The 21,193-nt window shown below is 36.0% G+C and overlaps 1 protein-coding gene across 2 annotated transcripts in view; it reads left to right on the forward strand.

The window, feature by feature from the left end:
• Window positions 1-21,193, forward strand: part of GLRA3 (glycine receptor alpha 3) — a 166,152-nt gene that overhangs the window by 113,322 nt on the left and 31,637 nt on the right. For both annotated transcript variants that reach the window (XM_060101473.1, XM_060101474.1), the window contains exons 6-7: window positions 14,666-14,803; window positions 16,871-17,085. In XM_060101473.1, the coding sequence (XP_059957456.1) occupies window positions 14,666-14,803; window positions 16,871-17,085 (353 nt within the window). The remainder of the gene's footprint in view (window positions 1-14,665; window positions 14,804-16,870; window positions 17,086-21,193) is intronic.

Below are 21,193 nucleotides of genomic sequence, written 5' to 3' on the forward strand. Positions count from 1 at the left end.
TTCTGATGAGTCCAGCAAAAGGACATCCCATTTGGAAACATACTAACTTAGGTGAAATTTTATTACTTCAAGCTTTCACCACAGTATGTTAAGATTCCTATAAATTTACCTTTTGTGAGTCAATGCTGATTTTGCCACGTAATTTATTTGAGGTGAAACAGAATAACTTGAAGTTGTTCGCTTTCCGTTATTCAGATAGTTTTCTGCACAAATGTCACTTTCATCTTAGGTATATTTGATGTTATAGGTGTCAACCTAAATAAAGAGGTAAGTGGAGGGAAGCTCAAATGACCAGAAATTGAGTTTATTCCAGAATAGCAGAAGAAATGCAATTCTGGAAATGCATGCTGTAGCAAGCTACTGGCATGTCCATTGAGGCTCTGAGGTGGACTCTACTTATTGGCAAGGAATGCAAAGAGGGGCAAGTCCAGACAGAGTCCAAGCAGGAAGTTCATTGGCTTGAGAACAGGGAGATGTTCTTGGACGTTTGCTGGTCAGGAGATGTCTCCATTTCTGTAAATCAGGCATTTACTGTCCTTAAGCTCCTTCCAGAGGGTTCGTGCGTGAGATTCTCCATTTCATATCATCTGATTTCATTTCATTTTAGATTGAAATCCTTTTACATATAGGCTTTTGTTGTGTATAAAATATCAGCTATCTTTTGCTTCAGTTGGTAATATTCTTCTTTGTTTAAAGTTTTAAAAATAAGTAAAAAGATACTTAAAACTAGAAAAAAATATATAAATGCCATGAGACAGAGGAACAATGTGGTTTATTTATATGGAAAATCGTAAAATAATAAATAATGAAGTGCAACATCTGCATTTCTATCACCCCGTTTTTCTTGCTCTATGTATGATATGTGAATTTCAATGTTTGAAATCTATTCATTACCATAATGCTAATTGTATTCTCTTGATTACTTCAATGAAAGTATTGTAGTGATAGACATTTTATAATATTTCACCTTGAAAGAAATTGAACTAAAAAACTTATAAGTTTATTCTCTAGTGTTTATCCAGTCATGTTAAAATTTCTGCTATTTTGTAATGACACTCTTCAAATCCTTCTGGAAATAAGACTTTGAATTGAGTTTTCTTGCTAATATCTTGTAGGACTTCTCTAGGACTAACCTAGTTTTTGGTTCTTGTAAAGGATTAGTTATACTGAAATATCAGGCATCAAAAAAACCTTGGACAAATCAAAAGATTATTATAGTGCCTTCCTGGTCTCTACTCAAACTTTAGATAGCATTTAGGTGTTGCAAACTTTCCTCATTAAAATGGGCTCAAGATCAGATCCTTTTCTGATTTTAGTTGAGATTTCTCACATGAACTTTAAAACACTGTACATTCAAGGTGTGGTAATTTTATGAAGTTTTGAAAAATGTGAACAATGTTATCAGCATGATTGTCATTTGAAGAGACCAATTAGGCGTCACAAATTTTATTTCCACCATTATCCTGGGAGAGAGAGGGAGAAAGGTTACACTGACCGTCTATGATAAAGTCTTTTAGGTCTTCAGAGAGAAATGTAACCAAAGTACTAGTAGAATAATGGTGATAGGTTAGTTACACCAGAGAGTTTTAGAGAAAGTGTAAATACTAAGAAAATAATTTAGCGGGCCTAAGAACTTAAATGAAACCGCATGTAACAACCTGGTTTATGGTAATATTATTCAAGTTAAATGCACAAATTATAAATTACAGTGTTTTAGTTAAATACATTTTGACATGGCAGTTGTTCCTTGTCAAGTTAATAAAATTTACTGCAGTAATATCTCTCCTGGCGATAGACAGCCAGCACCCGCCAAGTGTGAGCATTTTCTTCCTTTTGTTTTTTAAATTCCACCTGTTCCTTAAGAACACAAGATTTGAAATCCCAGTCTCTTTCTCTCTCTCTCTTCCAACTGAGGAAGCTGGACCAAATATGATTCCAGTTCACTTTTAAAACTAAATGTGAATCTATAATTTACTAATAAATCTCAAACTTGTTTTGAACTTAAATATATGCGCAGCCCACATTTTCTCTTTAAATAAGTATTACTTTTACGATTTCCTCCTGGTATAAAGTATTGAGCAATAACCTATTATTTTTCTTCTGTAGTCTTTTTAACATCTTTATTGGAGTTAAAAAATGTTGTGTTAAAAAATGTTGTGTTAGTTTCTGCTGTATAACAAAGTGAATCAGCTATATGTATGTATATATCCCCATATCCCCTCCCTCTTGCATGTCCCTCCCACCCTCCCTATCCCACTCCTCTAGGTGGTCACAAAGCATGAGCTGATCTCCCTGTGTGATGCAGCTGCTTCCCACTAGCTATCTATTTTACATTTGGTAGTGTATATATATGTCAGTGCTACTCTCTCACTTGGTCCCAGCTTACCCTTCCCCCTCCCCGTGTCCTCAAGTCCATTCTCTACATCTGCATCTTTGTTCTGTCCTGCCTCTAGTTTCATCAGAACCGTTTTTTTTTTAGATTCCATATATATGTGTTAGCATATGGTATTTGTTTTGTTTTTCTCTTTCTGACTTTCTTCTGTAGTCTTTTAACCTATTTTAAAAAAATGACTGAAGATGACATTTTTTAAAGATGATAATGGAATACATTTGAGTGATGTGTTCAAAATCAGCAATTTTGTACTAGAAAATTTGAAGAATAGAAAAACAAAGAGGGACCTGCTTTAACCTTGACTCACGACTGTCCTCACGTGTGTTAACCCTTTTGGAGTTTGTCTCATGACCCTTTTTCCTTTACTCGTGTGTATGTGTGTGATTATGTATATATATGATTATATGTGACCAAATATGATTCCAGTTCACTTTTAGAACTAAACATGAATCTATAATTTACTAATAAATCTCAAACTTGTTTTGAACTTAAATGTATGCTCAGCCCACATTTTCTCTTTAAATAAGTATTACTTTTACGATTTCCTCCTGGTATAAAGTATACCTGATGACAGGGGTGACCATATAATTTATCATCAAAATGGGGACACTTAGGAGAATAAATGAAGGGCACCACATGTATTTAAATTTTTATATCTTTGTAATATATATTTAGTAACTGACATGATTTTTATATTAGTGGATGAGTATAGTTCTAGGTTTTTAAATATAATCCTTCCTAAATCAAACCAAGCTAATTTGGAATCATCTTTAAAGCTGCAATTTTGGTACTAAATTTGAAATTGTTGACACCGTTAGTGGATCTTGCTATATAGACTATAATGGTTTTATTAAGAAAATAATCTGTATGCAGTTGAGATAGCTAAAGTACTTGATAATTTTAGAGCTTAATTTTACTTTTCTTTGTATTGAAATAGGTAACTAGTTCAGCCCATATATTTTTACAGATATTGTCTTTGTCTTTGTCTTGAGTACCTTTTATCAAAGGTAGAACCTTTGATCAAAGGTTGTTTTTATAGAACAAAACTCAGTCAAAATAGTTGCTTTTATTTAGGAATCTTTTAAAATTCTTCACCTAATTCACACGCTGGAAAATAGGCCTTCTGAATTCCATTGAATTTCAATATAAGTTATCCAATTAAAAACAAGCAGTCCATCAATATAATTTTCTCATAAGTTAAGATATTCCAAAGCACAGTTATTAAATAAATAAATAAATAAATATTGTGCAGCATTTGAGACCTCACCGTTCTCCCTTACTATTGTAGGGATTAATCTCAATGTGTACCTGTTTAGAAACATCATATTTATAATTCCTATCTGATAAAAAGTTTCAGAATCTAAAATTCTGGTGCTCCATTCATAACCTAATTTGATTAAATATTTCCAACTGATTTTGAACAAATGCAACCGAAATTTAGAGAACCTATTTACTGAGAGTTCAATACCATTACAGAATATATAAGTTCATTTTTAAAGTACTTTCAAATGTTCAAATTAAAAAAAAATTATCTGATGGCAAGCAGTAAATAGAGAAACGTGTTATGCCATGATGAAATATAATTTTTAATTCAACATCAGCTTTGTTACACAGAGAATTATAGTTCACTTAACTCGACGTTCCTATAAAAATGTAAAATTTAACAACTATAACTTCTCTTCAATTGATGGAATGGAGCAGAGCTTATGGATGTAAAATAAATCATATATGCATCGTTACTAATTTCAAGAATATTGCATCTCCATAGATTTTTCAATTTAGTGAGAATGTAATTTTTAACATGGTGATGAGTTCCAACAAATATTTTATTCAAGTCCATCACAAACAAGTGACATTTATTTTCAATGCTGAACTTTTTAAATGAATTTAACAGACTTTACAATAGAATTTACAGTGACATCACATACTTCATCCTCAACACATGTAATTCCAAAAGAATTAGATTTAAAAATCAAACTCATTTAAAATCATTTTAACCAATTTTCTCTTTGAAGCAGGAAATGATACTGAAACAAAACTACCATCATTTAATTGCTTGCAAATTTCCTGTTATGTGCTTTTCCAAGAAAACCTGAAGTCAAAAAAGAGTGAAATTAATTCAGAAAAATAAGCATTCGATCTAAATAAAAATTCAGTTTTCATAGAGTGATACGTAAATGCTCCCCCTGCAAACACACTTTTCAAATGATCATCTTTGAGCAGTATTCCAAAAATGACTGTATCTTTTGAAATAGATGCTGATATGTTTTCAGCTCATTTGTGTCTTGTGGCTTTTATGTGGACAGTGCTATCCTTGTAGCCCCTTTCATGAATGTTAAATATAAACAACATTTTGTTCAAGTTGCACCTTCACCATCAACTTTTTTTGTGAAATGGAAATTTGGTGCTTGCTTTTTCAGTAAATATTGAATTCTTTTAGCCATTGCTGCTAGGAGAGTTTATTACAAAATATGAGTGTTGCCAAATAATAAAATAAATGTTTGTAGGTTTTAAAGCATTCGGGTTACTTCCTATATGATCCTTAGCAGTACTAAGCTAGTAGTACTAAGCAGTACTCAGCTTTCAGTTACAACTAACATAATTTTCTGTGACACTTAGGCACTTTGACACTTCACAGATGTCCCAGGTTTGTACACCAAGTGCCCAGCAGGGGGAACAAAGGTGAAAACTACTGCCACTGCTGCGATCAGGAGTTAGCTGCCCTTAAAATGTTAGTTACTGAAGGGGCCTGATAAAGATAGAGGGACCATTGCTGAAGTGGGCTGTTTTACAGGTTTAACCTAATATTTCATACTCTATTATACTATGGGAGAATCTAGAAGTAAAATTGAAGAGATACCAAACCAATAATGATGTATTTTAAAACAATGATTAATAATGATACCTAATCTAAAAATGAAGAATCTAGAACAACTGATAAGTCAGAGAGGACATAGGGGGGAAAAAAAAAAGGTAATCTAGGGCTGTTTTGGCAAACCAAGATGTATGGTTAGAATTCTTATAACCAAGTGACTCCTTTACTAAGAGAAAGGAAGAAAAAGGGAAATCCTGAAAGACTGAATATTTTTTCTCTTAAGACACTAAACTCTCAAAAAAACCCTGAGTCATCTTTTTAAAAAATTAACTTATTTTATTTATTTATCTTGGCTGCTTTTGTTCGTTGCTGTGCTTGGGCTTCTCATTGTGGTGGCTTCTGTTGTTACGGAGCGCGGGCTCTAGGCACGTGGACTTCAGTAGTTGTGGCATGCGGGCTCAGTAGTTGTGGCTCCTGAGGTCTAGCACTCAGGCTCAATAGTTGTGGCACACAGGCTTAGTTGCCCTGCAGCGTGTGGGATCTTCCCGGACCAGGGCTCAAACCCGTGTCCCCAGGCGGATTCTTAACCACTGTGCCACCAGGGAGGTCCCTGAGTCATCTTTAAGTCTACCCCAATCAGATGGGATGGAGGCGTCATATTAAGATACAAACAGTTGTAAATAATTGAAAACAAACACCCCTCTATTTTTCACATCTGAGAATAGTAAATATTTAATTTAACACTGCTACACCTGAATAACTGTTACAGTCTTTCCTCTGGAAGACTTTATCTGATTCTCCTTCTGCTCCTGTACTGCAGCTTAGTTTAGACCCCTTTCTGCACTCACATAGAACTCTGCTTATTCTCTGTCAGACTCTTCACAATCTGTTAGTTTATCTGTTTTATTGTCAGCTGCCACTATTCTACGAGCATCTTGACTGGAGCCAGGTCATTCTGCAGTTCCAGCCGTTTACCTAGGTACTTATATAGGGTAGGAACTCAACAATTATTTATTAAATTAATGAACTAGTTAAATTAATTCCAGGGCAACATTTTGGTAATAAAATTTTTTCTTGTTGGTAATATTTGAATATTTTTAGAGATGACATTTTTTAAAAATAGAGTTTTTAGAGCAGTTTAAGGTTCACAACAAAATTGATCAGAAATTGACAATTTCCCTTACACTTCCCTACCCACCCCGCACATGCACATCCTCTGCTAGTGTCAACACCCCACACCAGAGTGGTGCACTTATTACAATCCGTGGACCTACATTAGGGTTCACTCTTGGTGGTGTGCATTCTCTGAGTTTCGACAAATATGTAACGACACGTATTCCATTGTAGTATCGTACAGAATAGTTTCACTGCCCTAAATATCCTCTGTGCTGTGCCTATTCCCTTCTCCCTCCCCCCAGATCCCTGGTTACCACTGATCATTTTCCTGCCTCCATAGTTTTGCTCTTTCTAGAATGTCATGGAGTTGTAGCCTTTTCAGATAGATTGACTTCTTCCCCTTAGTAAGATGTATTTAAGTTTCCTCCATGTTTTCTCATGGCTTGATAGCTCATTGCTTTTTAGTGCTGAATACTGTTCCATCATCTGGATGTACTGCGGTTTACTTATCCCCTTACCTGCTGAAGAATATCTTGGTAGCTTCTAAGTTTTGGCATGTACAAAGCTGCTATAAATTTCTATGTGCAGGTTTTTGTGTAGACATATTTTTGACTCATTTGGTTTTCATCTCATTTTGATTGCTAGATCATATGGTAAGAGTATGTTTAGTTTTATAAGGATCCACCAAACTGTCTTCCGAAGTGGCTGTACCATTTTTTCATTCTCACCAGCAATGAATTCTTGTTAGTCCACATCCTCATCAGTATTTGGTGTTGTCAGTATTCTGGATTTTGGTCATTCTTATAGGTGTGTTGGTTTCTTGTTGTTTTAATATGAAATTCTCTAATGACATACAAGAATTTTTAAAAAGATTATAAATTTATATCTCCTGATATCTTATACAAGCCCCCTACCATTTCTTATGTTTAATTAGAGTTTTTTTAAAACTATTTTCTTATCTAATGTCAGAGAAATTGGGAATTTGCATGCTTTTTTTTTCAGTGGACTGGGAAAGATCTCAAGGAAAAATTACAATTCTTTCAAATATTGCAAACTTCCACAGCATATTAATTGCATATCCATTTAACCCATTTTTTGTGCTTCAAACTATGATTCATTATTTAAATATGTATCAGGAGTGTATTTTCTAAGATATTTGCATGCACAAAATTATACACATTTAAAATAAATTCTGCATGCATCCATTCAAGCTCTCCACTCGCCAAAGTTGATGAGAAGTCCAACATCATAAATTCTTCAGGACGCCCCCTCCTTCGTAGTGTTAGGAAACAGTGTCTGGGTTTATGTGAGTCTTGAACCAAAGTCTATGAGGCTATTATGGCCAGGCTACTGCTTCTCCTCATGGACATCAGTGTCACTACCAGATGCTGAACATTGGGTTGCGACTCGACTAGCCCCAGAGGTACCACTCAAGAAGTTCAGGCTCCAGAAGCTTTTTCTGCATCTCAAGATTACACCTATGTGTTACTTTCCCAAGCCACAGATATTCACACTGCTATGGTCCGCTTGACGTTCTACACCCCCTCCCCCCAGTTACAGTGCCGCAGGCAATTGGCACAAATTTTTAATGTTTATACATGCTTAGATAGCTTTCTACACTTTATCTTTTTTTTTTTTTTTTTTTTTTTTTTTGCGGTAAGCGGGCCTCTCACTGTTGCGGCCTCTCCCCGTTGCAGAGCACAGGCTCCGGACGCGCAGCCTCAGCGGCCATGGCTCACGGGCCCAGCCGCTCTGCGGCATGTGGGATCTTCCCGGACCGGGGCACGAACCCGTGTCCCCTGCATCGGCAGGCGGACTCTCAACCACTGCGCCACCAGGGAAGCCCCTACAACTTTAATATCATCCTTAGATAGGTGACTCTCAAACTTATAACTACAATCCTGATCTCACTTTCAATGTATAGGTCTGTGATTTCAACAATTTTCAACATATAAATCAACGTTCAAACTTGTTAACAGCACTTGCATCTCCTGCTAGCATCTTAAAATCAGTGTACCCCCAAGTAAACCCATCAGATACAAACACACAAGCACATCTTCCTCCTTTCCCTTTATCTCTTTCTAATTCAAACAGTCAACCTCCTCGTACATGTTACATACTATTTTAGGTACTGGAAAAATATATCAGTGACTAAAATAGAATAATCTCTGCTTTTATAAAGTTTAAATTCCAGGACACTAGATAAAAAATAAACAAAATAAAAACTTGATGACTATATACCATGGCAGGTAAAGAGTAGTTCAAAGGAAAAAAATAAACAGGAAAGGGTAATGTAGACTCATTGGAAGAAAAGTATTTTGTAAGATGGTCAGAGAAGGTTACTCTACTGACATGACATGTAAGCAAAGACTGTGGCATAGCTACTTGTCAGTGACTTAGACTTGAAACTTTGAAAAGTTCTTTAACTTCTTATTTTCCCTTAACTATATATTTAATTAATTTCCAATTTTGACAAAATGATCTACTGAAGTATTACCTCTACCTTATATTCCTGAGAACCACTGAGGAAGAATGAAAATTTTTTCTTTACCTTCTCAAGAATGCAAATAAACCCTTTAAATTTTAATTTATTTTATTGTGTTCAAAACACTTAGCATGAGATCTACCTTCTTAACAGATTTTTAGGCATACAATACATTATTGTTGACTGTAGGTATGATGCGATACAGCTGATCTCTAGAGCTTATTCATCTTGTTTGACTAAAACTTTATGCTTGTTGAGCATTCTCATTTCCCCATCCCTCAGCCCCTGACAGTCACCATTCCATTCTTTAATTCTATGAATCTGATAATTTAAGATGCCTCATATAGGTGAAGTCATGCCGTATGTGTCTTTCTGTGACTGGCTTATTTCATTTGGCACAATATCCTTGAGTTTCATCCATGGTGCTGCAAAAACTAAAAATAAGACTACCATATGATCCAGTAATCCTACTTCTGGGTATTTATCACAAGAATTGAAATGAGGATCTTGAAGAAATACTAGCACTACTGTGTTCATTGTAGCACTGTTCACAGTAGCCAAGATGTGGGAACAAGCTATATGTCCATTGACAGATGAATGGACAAAAAATGTAATATATACATACAGTGGGGTACTATTCAGCCTTTAAAAAGCAGGAAATTCTATAATATGGGGGAAAAAACCCTTAGTTTCTGAAGGTGGTAGTTTCTTAAATCTTGGTCGCAATGTGAGGTTGGAAACCATAGCAATGAACTCTTCTTTTTTTGTTGTTGAAGTATAATTGATTTACAATATGGTGGTAGTTTCAGGTGTATAGTAAAGTACAGCAAAATAATCTGAAAAAAATATGAATATATAACTAGATCACTTTGCTGTATATTTTTCAGTGAACTCTTCATGCTCTTGTAAATTAAAATCTGTTTGTGTCTTGAACGTTAAATGGATCTTTTGCCTATGCATGATTTTTAACATCATGCTTTGATCATTTGGAAAACATTAGCTTAATGAGTTATTCAGATATTCCAAACATTGACATGTAACATTATACAATATTGAAAAGTCACATCTGTTAATATCACCACTGAGCTCATCAAAAAATCTTTAAGTATTGGGAAAATAATTTTTCAAAAATTTAATGTTAAATAGAAAGCTCAAAATCTACCATTGACAACAAATACTGTCAGTTGTTTCCCCCAACATGATAGGTTCACTCACTTCTTTTCTTTTCAAGAAAATGATTGGCCATATACCTAATTGTAATAACCGCAGTTTGCCAGTCATTTTTTTTTCAAGTAAAAATGGTGTTTCGAGCAAAACCAGCTGGCTTACTTGTAAATCAATCACACCAGTGCTTTCCCTTAGAAGAACCATCGTGTTACAACGTGCAGCTGAAGTGCTTTATCCGTACTTCCCATTTTGATACACAGAATATTAAAAGGACATTTATGTAAGGGTCAAAATTTACTAAGATTATAATTGTTATTGTTTCATCAAGGATTGAGGACATTCTTAAATAAAATGGCATTGTTTATACTGCAAGATACGGCAGTAAAGAATACAATAACCACTAGCACAGTTTGCAGCCACCACTTTTATTCTAAAGCACTAGAAGTTTTACTTACTGTGTTTTCACCATCTGGACCAATGTCAACACAATGAAAAAGGCAGATAATGTCTTATGAATATGAAAGTAGTTTGGATTTTGTGAATCTCATGAGAAGATTCTACTAGAGTAATGTTTCTAAAGCACAATTTTTGTCATGTTACTCCCCTGCTCAAAAGATTTCAATTGTTTATCATTGCCCACAGGGAATTTTAAAAAATCAAACTTTGTAAACTGGAGTGTAAATTTTACATAATCTTACAGTAATTCATCTTTTCATTCCATATGCTTCTTTATGCAAACTGGCTCTAGATAAAGTTATTGCTATTCCTATTATAAACCTTGGGAGTTTGTGGTTTATTTCAAACAATTATACTATTTCCTTTGCCTGAGTGCCTCACTGTCTCTCACGTTCTTTATATGCTGGTCTTGCCTTTCTTCAAGGTGCAACTCAAATGAGGCTTAAATGGCTATTATAGATCCCTCTTCTGAAAGCACATACATAGCACTTTGAACCTCCCCCGTGCCACTTATTTTCTACCTGGTAATAGCACCTTACATCCCCTGAAACCCAGTAGGATGCCTTACATATGGTTTGTGCTGAATAAATGTTGAAGAAACAAGTGTTTGCTTTCATTGAGTCATTTGTTTACACGTTTCCCTGCAGCTACCCTATGAGATTGTTGGCTGAAGGTAGGGTTAATGCTTTTGTTCCCTCAATGAAGTATTCCTTGTTTTGGAACTCATTATGGTACAAGGCCATTCAGCTCACAGCCTCAATCTCATTAGCCAGTCTCTTCACCTTGGCAATTCTCAGAATTGTATAAAGTTCTGCCAACCAAAAGCATAAGGATGCTAAAATACTGTGAACTGTGTAGAAAAGTACTGATTTTTTAAAAGTTATGTTTGAAGGCTTATTGAGGCAAAATTACCATTTAGTTAATTTCCTTGAACATCCACTTAGTTACTTAGAATAAAAGCATTACTGCCTAAAATTGTCATTTCACTATTTTCCTTCTGGTTTCAAACTTAAATATTTTATGGACCTTAAGGAAATAGCATAGCTTGATTAGGATATGCCTATGCCTAAATCACTTAGTGTGCATGATTATTTGACACAAGAGCAAGCTGAGTATGCTGTCTATAAATTGCATCAGAGACTGACTAAGCCTTGTCTTTGAGGGAATTTCAGAGAGCTACTTTCTTTTCACAGAAAACCCTAAGAAAAACTTACAACATGAAAACAAAACAGGGTTTCAGTTCATTTCTCCATTTATCTGTCTAAATTGGGAAATATCTCACATATTTTTGTCTTCAGGGATTGCACATATGGAAGAATAGGGTACCTGTCTTACCTGGAAGTAAATAAGAATCAGTGCCTATTTTACTTTTGATCCTTGAGAAATGTGCATCTATTTCCTCTTTAGGTAAAATGGTATAGACAGTGGATATACCAAAAGGCTTACAAATAAAATGAAAGCCTTCTATTATCAGCCACCAAATCATTAATTGCAGGGTTCAATGAAATGTATTCTAGTGTAAGCAAGTCAAACATAAGTCCTTGCTGTGCGAAGTCCAATAGTCTAGAGGACAGTCCTGCAGGTCTTCTTATCTGTCCTGTAACCAGAATTTAGGCATGTCCCCTTCAGTCTGGAGGACTTCACAACCTCTACCAAATAGCGCTTGCTCCGTAATGAGCCATCATACGGATGCTGCTGCTGCTAAAGCCACCTTCCCCCGTAGCCAGTGGAGTGGATGTCGTGAGGCGTGCCCACGGGTCAGGAGGGTGGGCTGGGCATCTGGCTCCAGTCACTATCACCACAGCTGGATCAGATTCAGCTCTTTCGGAGATGTCTTCCAGGTATTGTGGGAGGAAGAAGGGTGATCAGTTCCCTTCCAGACACCTCGCCCTGCTCAGCCTAACCTGGCCCGCCCCAGCTGTTTCCAATCATGCACACAGCCCCTTGTCGACAACATTAGCTACCAGAGAATTTGTTTGGGACACTTTCCCTTGTTTGCCGCTTGCTTCATGCATCTAGAGCTTCTGCTTCCTTTATCTGGCCCCTTGCCTTAGTTCAGAGGCCAGACTGTGCTTCCTCTCCTCCTACCTCCAGGGCAGCTGTGAACTCTGACCACCTGCAATCTTCCCCGCAGGTGACGTTCCCTTTGACTCCTTCTCTGCAATGGCCTTCAAGTGCACCTTTCAACAGCCTCTCATTCAGAGGGAAGAAAAAGATCAAATTCTGCTTTCCTTAGATACCACTCCTATAGACAGATGACATTTTAATTTGCTAAAAGACTCTGGCTTATTACAAAATATATTCGTGAATTCTAGTCAGAATTCACTCATGCTATGTGCAAGAGTTTATCCCTCCACAAACGTGGATTTTCTTTGTATACCGATTTTCCCTGAACAGCAGACATTTCTATCTAAAATATCCTTTTGTCCATTTTGGGACTCAGGACATAGAAGCAGATGCCATAAACTGAAATAGTTAATGAGTAAACCAAGAAAGGTATCAGCTCTGGTTCGTTCCCGCCATGGATGTTATAGTTTAGATCATTTCCTAACTCGTGACGATTTCAGTTTTTGTTGAAAGGGTCCTGAATAATTTGAGAAAAGGTGAGGAGAGATCCAATGCAGTGGAACCAAAATGAATTGCTGAGTTAATGCAGTAGCTGCCCATCCCAAGGCAAGAATGTATATGCCTATTCTTTAAGGTTCCTACATGCCATGCCATACTTATTAGCCTACTACATTTTCTTACATTATTTGATAAATATTCTCTATGAAGAGACTTCAGTAGACTGGAATTGTGCCATGCGTAGCTCAATCAATAGAGTTAAGGTGGAGACCCAGGAGCTGTGAGAACAAAGAAGAGAAAGGGAAACCTCTCCCAGCAGCCTCAGAAGCAGCGGATTAAAGCTCCACAATCAACTTGATGTACCCTGCATCTGTGGAATACATGAATAGACAACAAATCATCCCAAATTGAAGAGCCAGGAGTCAGTGCTGTGCCTCTGAGGTGGGAGAGCCAACTTCAGGACACTGGTCCACAAGAGACCTCCCAGCTCAACATAATATCAAAGGGCAAAAGTCTTCCAGAGATCTCCATCTCAACACCAGCACCCAGCTTCACTCAACGACCAGCAAGCTACAGTGCTGGACACCCTATGCCAAACAACTAGCAAGACAGGAACACAACACCACCCATTAGCAGAGAGGTGGCCTAAAATCATAAAAAGTCCACAGACACCCCAAAACACACCACCAGATGTGGACCTGCCCACCAGAAAGACAAGATCCAGCCTCATCCACCAGAACACAGGCACTAGTCCCCTCCACCAGGAAGCCTACACAACCCACTAAACCAACCTTAGCCACTGGGGACAGACACCAAAAACAATGGGAACTACGAACCTGCAGCCTGCAAAAAGGAGACCCCAAACACAGTAACATAAGCAAAATGAGAAGACAGAAAAACACACAGCAGGAGAAGGAGCAAGATAAAAACCCACCAGACCTAACAAATGAAGAGGTAATAGGCAGTCTACCTGAAAAAGAATTCAGAATAATGATGGTAAAGATGATCCAAGATTCTATTTCCAAGATCCAAAATCTTGGAAATAGAATAGACAAAATACAAGAAACAGTTAACAAGGACCTAGAAGAACTAAAGATGAATCAAGCATCGATTAAAAACACCATAAATGAAATGAAAAATACTCTAGATGGGATCAATAGCAGAATAACTGAGGCAGAAGAACGGATAAGTGAGGTGGAAGATAAAATAGTGGAAATAACTGCTGCACAGCAAAATAAAGAAAAAAGAATGAAAAGAACAGAGGACAGTCTCAGAGACCTCTGGGACAACATTAAACGCACCAACATTCGAATTATAGGGGTTCCAGAAGAAGAAGAGAAAAAGAAAGGGACTGAGAAAATATTTGAAGAGATTATAGTTGAAAACTTCCCTAATATGGGAAAGGAAATAGTTAATCAAGTCCAGGAGGCACAGAGAGTCCCATACAGAATAAATCCAAGGAGAAATACGCCAAGACACATATTAATCAAACTGTCAAAAATTAAACACAAAGAAATCATATTAAAAGCAGCAAGGCAAAAAAAAAAATAGAGTTAAGGTGACACGGTTTGGTGTTCCCATCCTATGGGAACACTACAAGTGATTATTTTAAATTTCACTCCTTTGCATGCCCTTTTCACTCTAAATATTTTTATTATGTTTTGCCTAGTTGGGTACACAATGAATGATCTCATTTTTGAATGGCAAGATGAGGCACCTGTACAAGTGGCAGAAGGACTCACTTTGCCCCAGTTTCTGTTGAAAGAAGAGAAAGATTTACGATACTGCACTAAACATTACAACACAGGTAGGAGTTGAGTGTTCTTCATTACACTTATGACTTGTGGTTTTATGATAGTCAGATGTTTCTTAATTATAGCGCTAAGTTAATTATTTTAACAATTTATAGCTGAATTTTTTTTATAGTCATAGAGCAGAGAATGGATGTCTTTGAAACTTACGGAAGCTTTGACTCATCACATCTTGTTATATAATTGGTTTGTATGGAACACAAGAAATGCCTGGTGTTCAATTATATTTAACTAATTTCTTTTTTTGTGAAATGCCTATAGGTACATAGTAATGATGTTTCCAAAAAAGTTCCTTTAATTTCTATGTGAGCGATAAAATGTACTTTTTAACTGTCCTGTAGCTGTAAACATTGTGTTTGCTTAAAAAATGAAAGTTTTTTTTAAGGCTTCACTTGCCTAAATTTTTAGTTTAGCCACAATGTCATGCATTTCAAGATATTGTTACTAAGCACCTACTACTCACATTGACACAGTAGCCTTTTACCTTTGAGAATAAATATCAGATACAGTCATCAACATCAAGGACTGCAAGACTTGTACATTCATGTTATTTGTTCACTTCTCTCACAACTGGAACTGGCTATTTCCGTAATATCTCTTCTAATTGCCTAATCTACAAGTTCCCTTAAACTGCCCACAGTTGAGGCATCACTCCAAAGTGGCGAGTGCGTGGCCTCCCACTAGCATCTGTGGCTGCTCTTATTATTTCCTTATAGTAACTATGATTTTTCTTGGGCTCAACGTTTCCAGAATTGTGACCTGACCTTTCACTATATAGTCAGCCCTCCATATTCATGGGCTTGCATTCAAAGATTCAACCAACTGGGGATTGAACATATTGGGAAAAAAATTCCAAAAAGTTCCAAAAAGCAAAGTTCTCCCTGTACCATTTGTTAAAGAGACCATGCTTTCCCTGTTGAATAGTCTTAGTCCTTTATCTGAAGTCAATTGACCATAAATGATCAGTTCTTGACTTTCAATTCTATTCCATTAATCTGTATATCTTTACTTATGACAGTACCATACTTTGTGATTATTGTAGATTTGTAGCAAGTCTTGAAATTGGGAAGTGTGAGTTCACCAAATTTGTTCTTTTTTTCCCTCAAGGCTATTTTGGCTATTGTAGGTTCCTTGCATTTTCATACTAATTTTAAGATCAGCCTGTCAATTTCTGCATAAAAGCCAGTTGGGATTTTGATAGAAATTGCAATAAATTTGTAGACCAATATGGGAAGTATTGCAATCTTAACCATATTAACTCTTCTGATTAATGACTACAAAATGACTTTCTATTTATTTTGATCTTCTTTAATTTTGTTCAACTGTGTTTTGTAATTTTTAGTGTAGAAGTTTTACACTTTTTTGTTAAATTTATTTCTAAATATTTTATTTTATTTGGTTCTTGTAAATGGAATTGTTTTCTCAATTTAATTTTTGGATTTTCCATTGCTAGTGTACAGAAACACAATTGCTTTTTGTATACTGATAGTGTATCCTGTAACCTTGCTGAACTCTTCAGCTCAAGTAGATTTTTAGTGAATTCTTTAGGATTTTCTAAATACAAGGTGATGGCTTCTACTTATAGAGATAGTTTTACTGCTTTCTTTTCAGTCTAAATGCCTTTTATTTAATTGTTTGCCTAATTACCCTGGCTAGAACCTCAAGGTACAGTGTTTAAAAGAAGGTATAAAAGCAGACACGAATCAAGTGAAATAATAGACATTTTAGTACTTTGCAAGTATGAAGTGCTAATCAAATGTGAAGTAATAAGATTATATATTATTTCCTGAAATAGTACACTGTTCTATTACATTGCTTCTAGGTGCTAACAGAAAAATAAGAAATCTATTTTTCAGAAAACAATTTGCATATATGATTTGGGATCCCATTTCATTATAACTTTATAATTATATGAAAATAATAGTTATATAATTTCATTATAATTGTACAATTATACAGAAAGATGTAGGGCAAAATTATGATGAAAACAAAATTGTGACATTTGCTGCAATAACAAAGACCTATTTTTTACCAATTACTGCATTTATTTCACAACCAATTAGGAAAGTTTACATGTATAGAAGTGCGATTCCATCTTGAACGACAAATGGGCTACTATCTGATCCAGATGTACATTCCCAGTCTCCTGATTGTTATTCTCTCCTGGGTTTCATTCTGGATCAATATGGATGCTGCTCCAGCCAGGGTAGCCTTGGGCATAACCACCGTGCTGACTATGACTACACAGAGTTCAGGATCACGAGCTTCCTTACCAAAGGTAAGTGTGCTAAATGGGCACACACGCATATTTGCACTAATATGTATATATATCATTATCCATTTTGGCCAGATCTTTTTCAGTAGTATTTACAGTTGGTCCCTGATTTACCATGGTTCGACTTAATGATTTTTTTGACTTTTATATGGTGTGAAAGTGATAGACATTCAGTAGAAACCGCACTTCGAGTTTTGAATTTTGATCTTTTGCTGGGCCAGTGATGTGTGGTATCTGCTCTCACGATGCTGGGCAGTGGCAGCTACAGCTCCCGTCAGCCACGTGATCAGGAGGGTAAACAATGATACACTCACAAGCCTTCTGTACCTAGACAACCATTCTGTTTTCCACGGTCAGTACAATATTCAATAAATTACATGTGACAGTCAACACTTTATTATAAAATATGCTTTGTGTGTTTTAAAGATGTGCTGAAATAAAACATAGGAATACCTTTTTATGCATTTAGCAACATAACAATAGAAAATTATTTTCTTTTTCTAAATGAAAAAATTTCTAAGAAAGAAATTTCTACTGTCTAAATTAAGTAATCCTGTCTGACCTCCAACAAGCTTCACTATTCTTTTCATTACAATGATGTACGTTAATGTAATAAAATCATATTCACTTTCCTGGTACATTTGATGCTATCTCCCTGCCATGCCAAGTAAATTATAAATCTGCTGTCATGGCTTCCTTACCCCTTACTATGAATTGCATTCTCTGGCTCAATTTATTCAATTAAAATGTCTAAATAAATAAAAGTTGATGACAGGATATTTTATCACTAAAAATGTTACTTACTATTGGAAGAACTTGATATTTAACAGTGCTCACTGTGCCTTGCTAAGATTTAATTGTTGTCTTTCAAAATAAGGTTTACTTTTATTAACACATAATTGTATTTTCAAAATGATCTATATCAACTAGTGTTTTATAAAATATCGTCCAAATGAAAATTGTAAATCTGTTTATAAGATTAAGTGCTTTTTTATATGCAGATAAATGTCTCAAGGGCTCTGAGTAATAGTTGAAGTTCCATAGTCAACTTGTAAATGAAATTGCCAGTTTACTCATCGATTTTTTTCTCCATGAGCTAAACAGAAATGAAAGCTCATTCATTCCATAAGTTGTTACCCAGATAGTGGGGCACTTAGTGATTCATTTAAGGAAATTACAGTTTCTGCGAGGCAGAGCAAAAAGGCATCTGGATACAGAGATGAAGGCAGAATTGGGAGAGCATGAAGGTTTGGGTGGAGGAAACAGAAATAAATTAAAAAAACGGAACAGAGACAGGAGTTTTTTTTTTTTTTTTTTTTTTAAGGAAAGAAAGGTTTGAGATGACTTCATAGTTTTTCTCAAGAAGTTTTTTTTAAAGGCATTAATTTCACCATGATCTCAGGGAAGGAATAAATTTTCAATCATTAGCTCAAATACACACATAGATATATACAAAACCTCTCCATCTCTCAGATCATAGAGACACTGGAAATATGATAACAGATTTAAAGAATTGATTAGCAAACAGATATCTTAAGAGTTGGTGATTATATCATCTTAGGCTTTGTGATAGTTAAGGAATGAGTTATGTACAGAAGTTATGTACATTAGAATTCAGGATGACAGATGCTGAAGTCCCAGAATAAACAAGAATTATACTATTGGATGAGATCATTCAAAAGAGTAGAATTCTCTTGAAAAATGCAATCTTGATTCTGCGATTTGGAAAGGCAAGGGGCGAGGGCTCACACTTGCATTTAGGAATAGGAGTCTGAAACCACGCACCTTAAGATCTGCTATTCTCAACCTCACAAAAGAACCCTCAGATGCCTGAAAATCTTGCCATGGAAACATCCACCATTCTTGTACTGACAAAAATCCAGGAAGGAGGAAAACAAAATTAAATTCAGGAAAACAATAGGGGATTATCAGACACAGGAGGAAGAAACAATAAATCACTAATTTATGATAATTGCTTAGTGTTCTGTCCAGGCTCTCTGCTAATGCATCTCCTCTAGATAAGAAGGGGCTTGGAAATTGGTCAAGTAAGACCCAAAGTAGAAAATCTCAGAGAATGTACTTGAGCCAAAGCCTTGTGAACTACAGACCTGAGATTCCTTGCTGATATTTCCTGTTGCACTGGCTTCTGCGGTGTCATGAATCAGGCATGTAATAGCCCACAGCAAGAAGACTCCTGTGATTCATTTCTTGGAACTTGGAGCAATCTGACATTTCCACAGTGCCTGCATTAGGTGGCCAGAAGAGGGTGACAATGCATCCTGCAGCCAGCATTTTTTCAAAGTTGCAAAACTTAGGAACACTTCCTAACATTGTGTATTTGGAGGAGAGTGAGTAAGAAAAAATGGCAGTGATCATAGAGCCATATCATGGAGGGTTTTATAGAAGTTGGTAAGGATTAAGTTTATTTTGGATGGTGTTTGGAAGAATCTTAATAGGAAGAGGTAAAAATGGAAGCAGAGATACTTCCAAGAAAACTATAGCTCAGAGCAGAGGATGGTCTGGCTAGATTGGTAGTTGCAGAGACAGAGAGTAGCAGATGGATTTAGAAAGAGGTAGATTTTTTTTTTGAGAAAATCTCAAATAGAGATGAAATAGACAGGGTTTGCTTATGAACTGGACTTTGAGGAGTAAGGGAAAGGTGGGAGTCAAGGGTAGCCTTAGGCTGAGTAACTGGGCAAGTAGTGGTAATAGTTACTCATGGGGAAGGTTGGGGGAGGTAAGAGTTCTATGATTGAACATGTTAAGTTTGAGATGTTTATGACGGTCACATGGAATCATCAGAAAGGACACCCAAGCCTCAGACTTCAAGGAGTAAACTACAGATGCATAGGGAAACAGACCAGAGATGGTTCTTCTCAGAGTAAAAGAAAGTCCAGAAAGAGGGGGAAAGAAGATATATTTGTGGTTGGCCCTCCTCTTCCAGTTGGAAATGGACCTGCATATTCAAAGTCCCTTCTCTCCTTTCCTCTTCTAGGGCCATCTCTCCCCCACATGCAGAATAGGTTAGACAGCTCAGTTAAAAGCTAGACCCACTCACCGCAAAACTTTTCTCCCAAACTCGTTGAGATTCCCAACATTTTGTGGGTTTTTGTTTTAGATGTGAAAAGCAATTCTCCTTGGGAGAATTAGATTTTAATCAGGGGTCAAAGAGAGGATAGTATTAGTCACTGAACTATTTTTGAGTATATATTTGATTTACACTAATGCATAGTTAAGATCTTGGCACTGAGGGAATTATATTTTTTATTAAGTATAGGGATGGGTAGGAATAGAGAAAATCATAGGATGGACAAAATATCATTTTAATTTGTAAACTATGATTCTAGAAAGAATTGCTTTAGGGAACTCTGGGAAGATCTGGGTATACAGCAATATTTTTCCCCATTCACTTTGTTTGTGAAACCCACCAGGAGTAGCTTTTTGAGAGGACAAACTATCTTTTACATATTTTTATCCTCAGAGCCTAAATCAGTACATGATATGGGTCTGTTGAGTAAATGTCATGCAGATATTTAAAGACAGTGTGAGCTTTTAAACTTTACTCCATAGTTAACTTGAAAAGGAAGAATATGCCATTTTTTCATCTCTCTCAAAAAGAATGTAAAAACTCAATTGAATTACTCTTTACTTATGTAGAATCATATATTCCCCTGAGAATCACCAACTTAATGAAAAAGAATTTAAATATTTCCATGTATCTACCATACAGTATAATAAAAACATTGGTTCTTAGAAAACATAGCAATAGCTTTCACATTGTTTTTTTTCTAACATCTTTATTGTTCTGTAATTGCTTTACAATGGTGTGTTAGTTTCTGCTGTATAACGAAGTGAATCATCTATACGTATACATATATCCCCATATCTCCTCCCTCTTGGGTCTCCCTCCCACCGTCCCTATCCCACCCATCTAGATGGTCACAAAGCACTGATATTAAGTTTTTATTCTTCATAAAGACACCAACTATAGAAGTGATTACAGCTGTTAGAACATATAAATCTAACTGCTATATTTATATTTGGATGCCATGATTGTGTGGGCACACAAAGGTCTACATGACATTACACTGAAAAGACAGGATGGGAAGGA

Source organism: Mesoplodon densirostris, chromosome 6 (genome assembly GCF_025265405.1).
Source record: "Mesoplodon densirostris isolate mMesDen1 chromosome 6, mMesDen1 primary haplotype, whole genome shotgun sequence".
Lineage (NCBI taxonomy): Eukaryota > Metazoa > Chordata > Mammalia > Artiodactyla > Ziphiidae > Mesoplodon > Mesoplodon densirostris.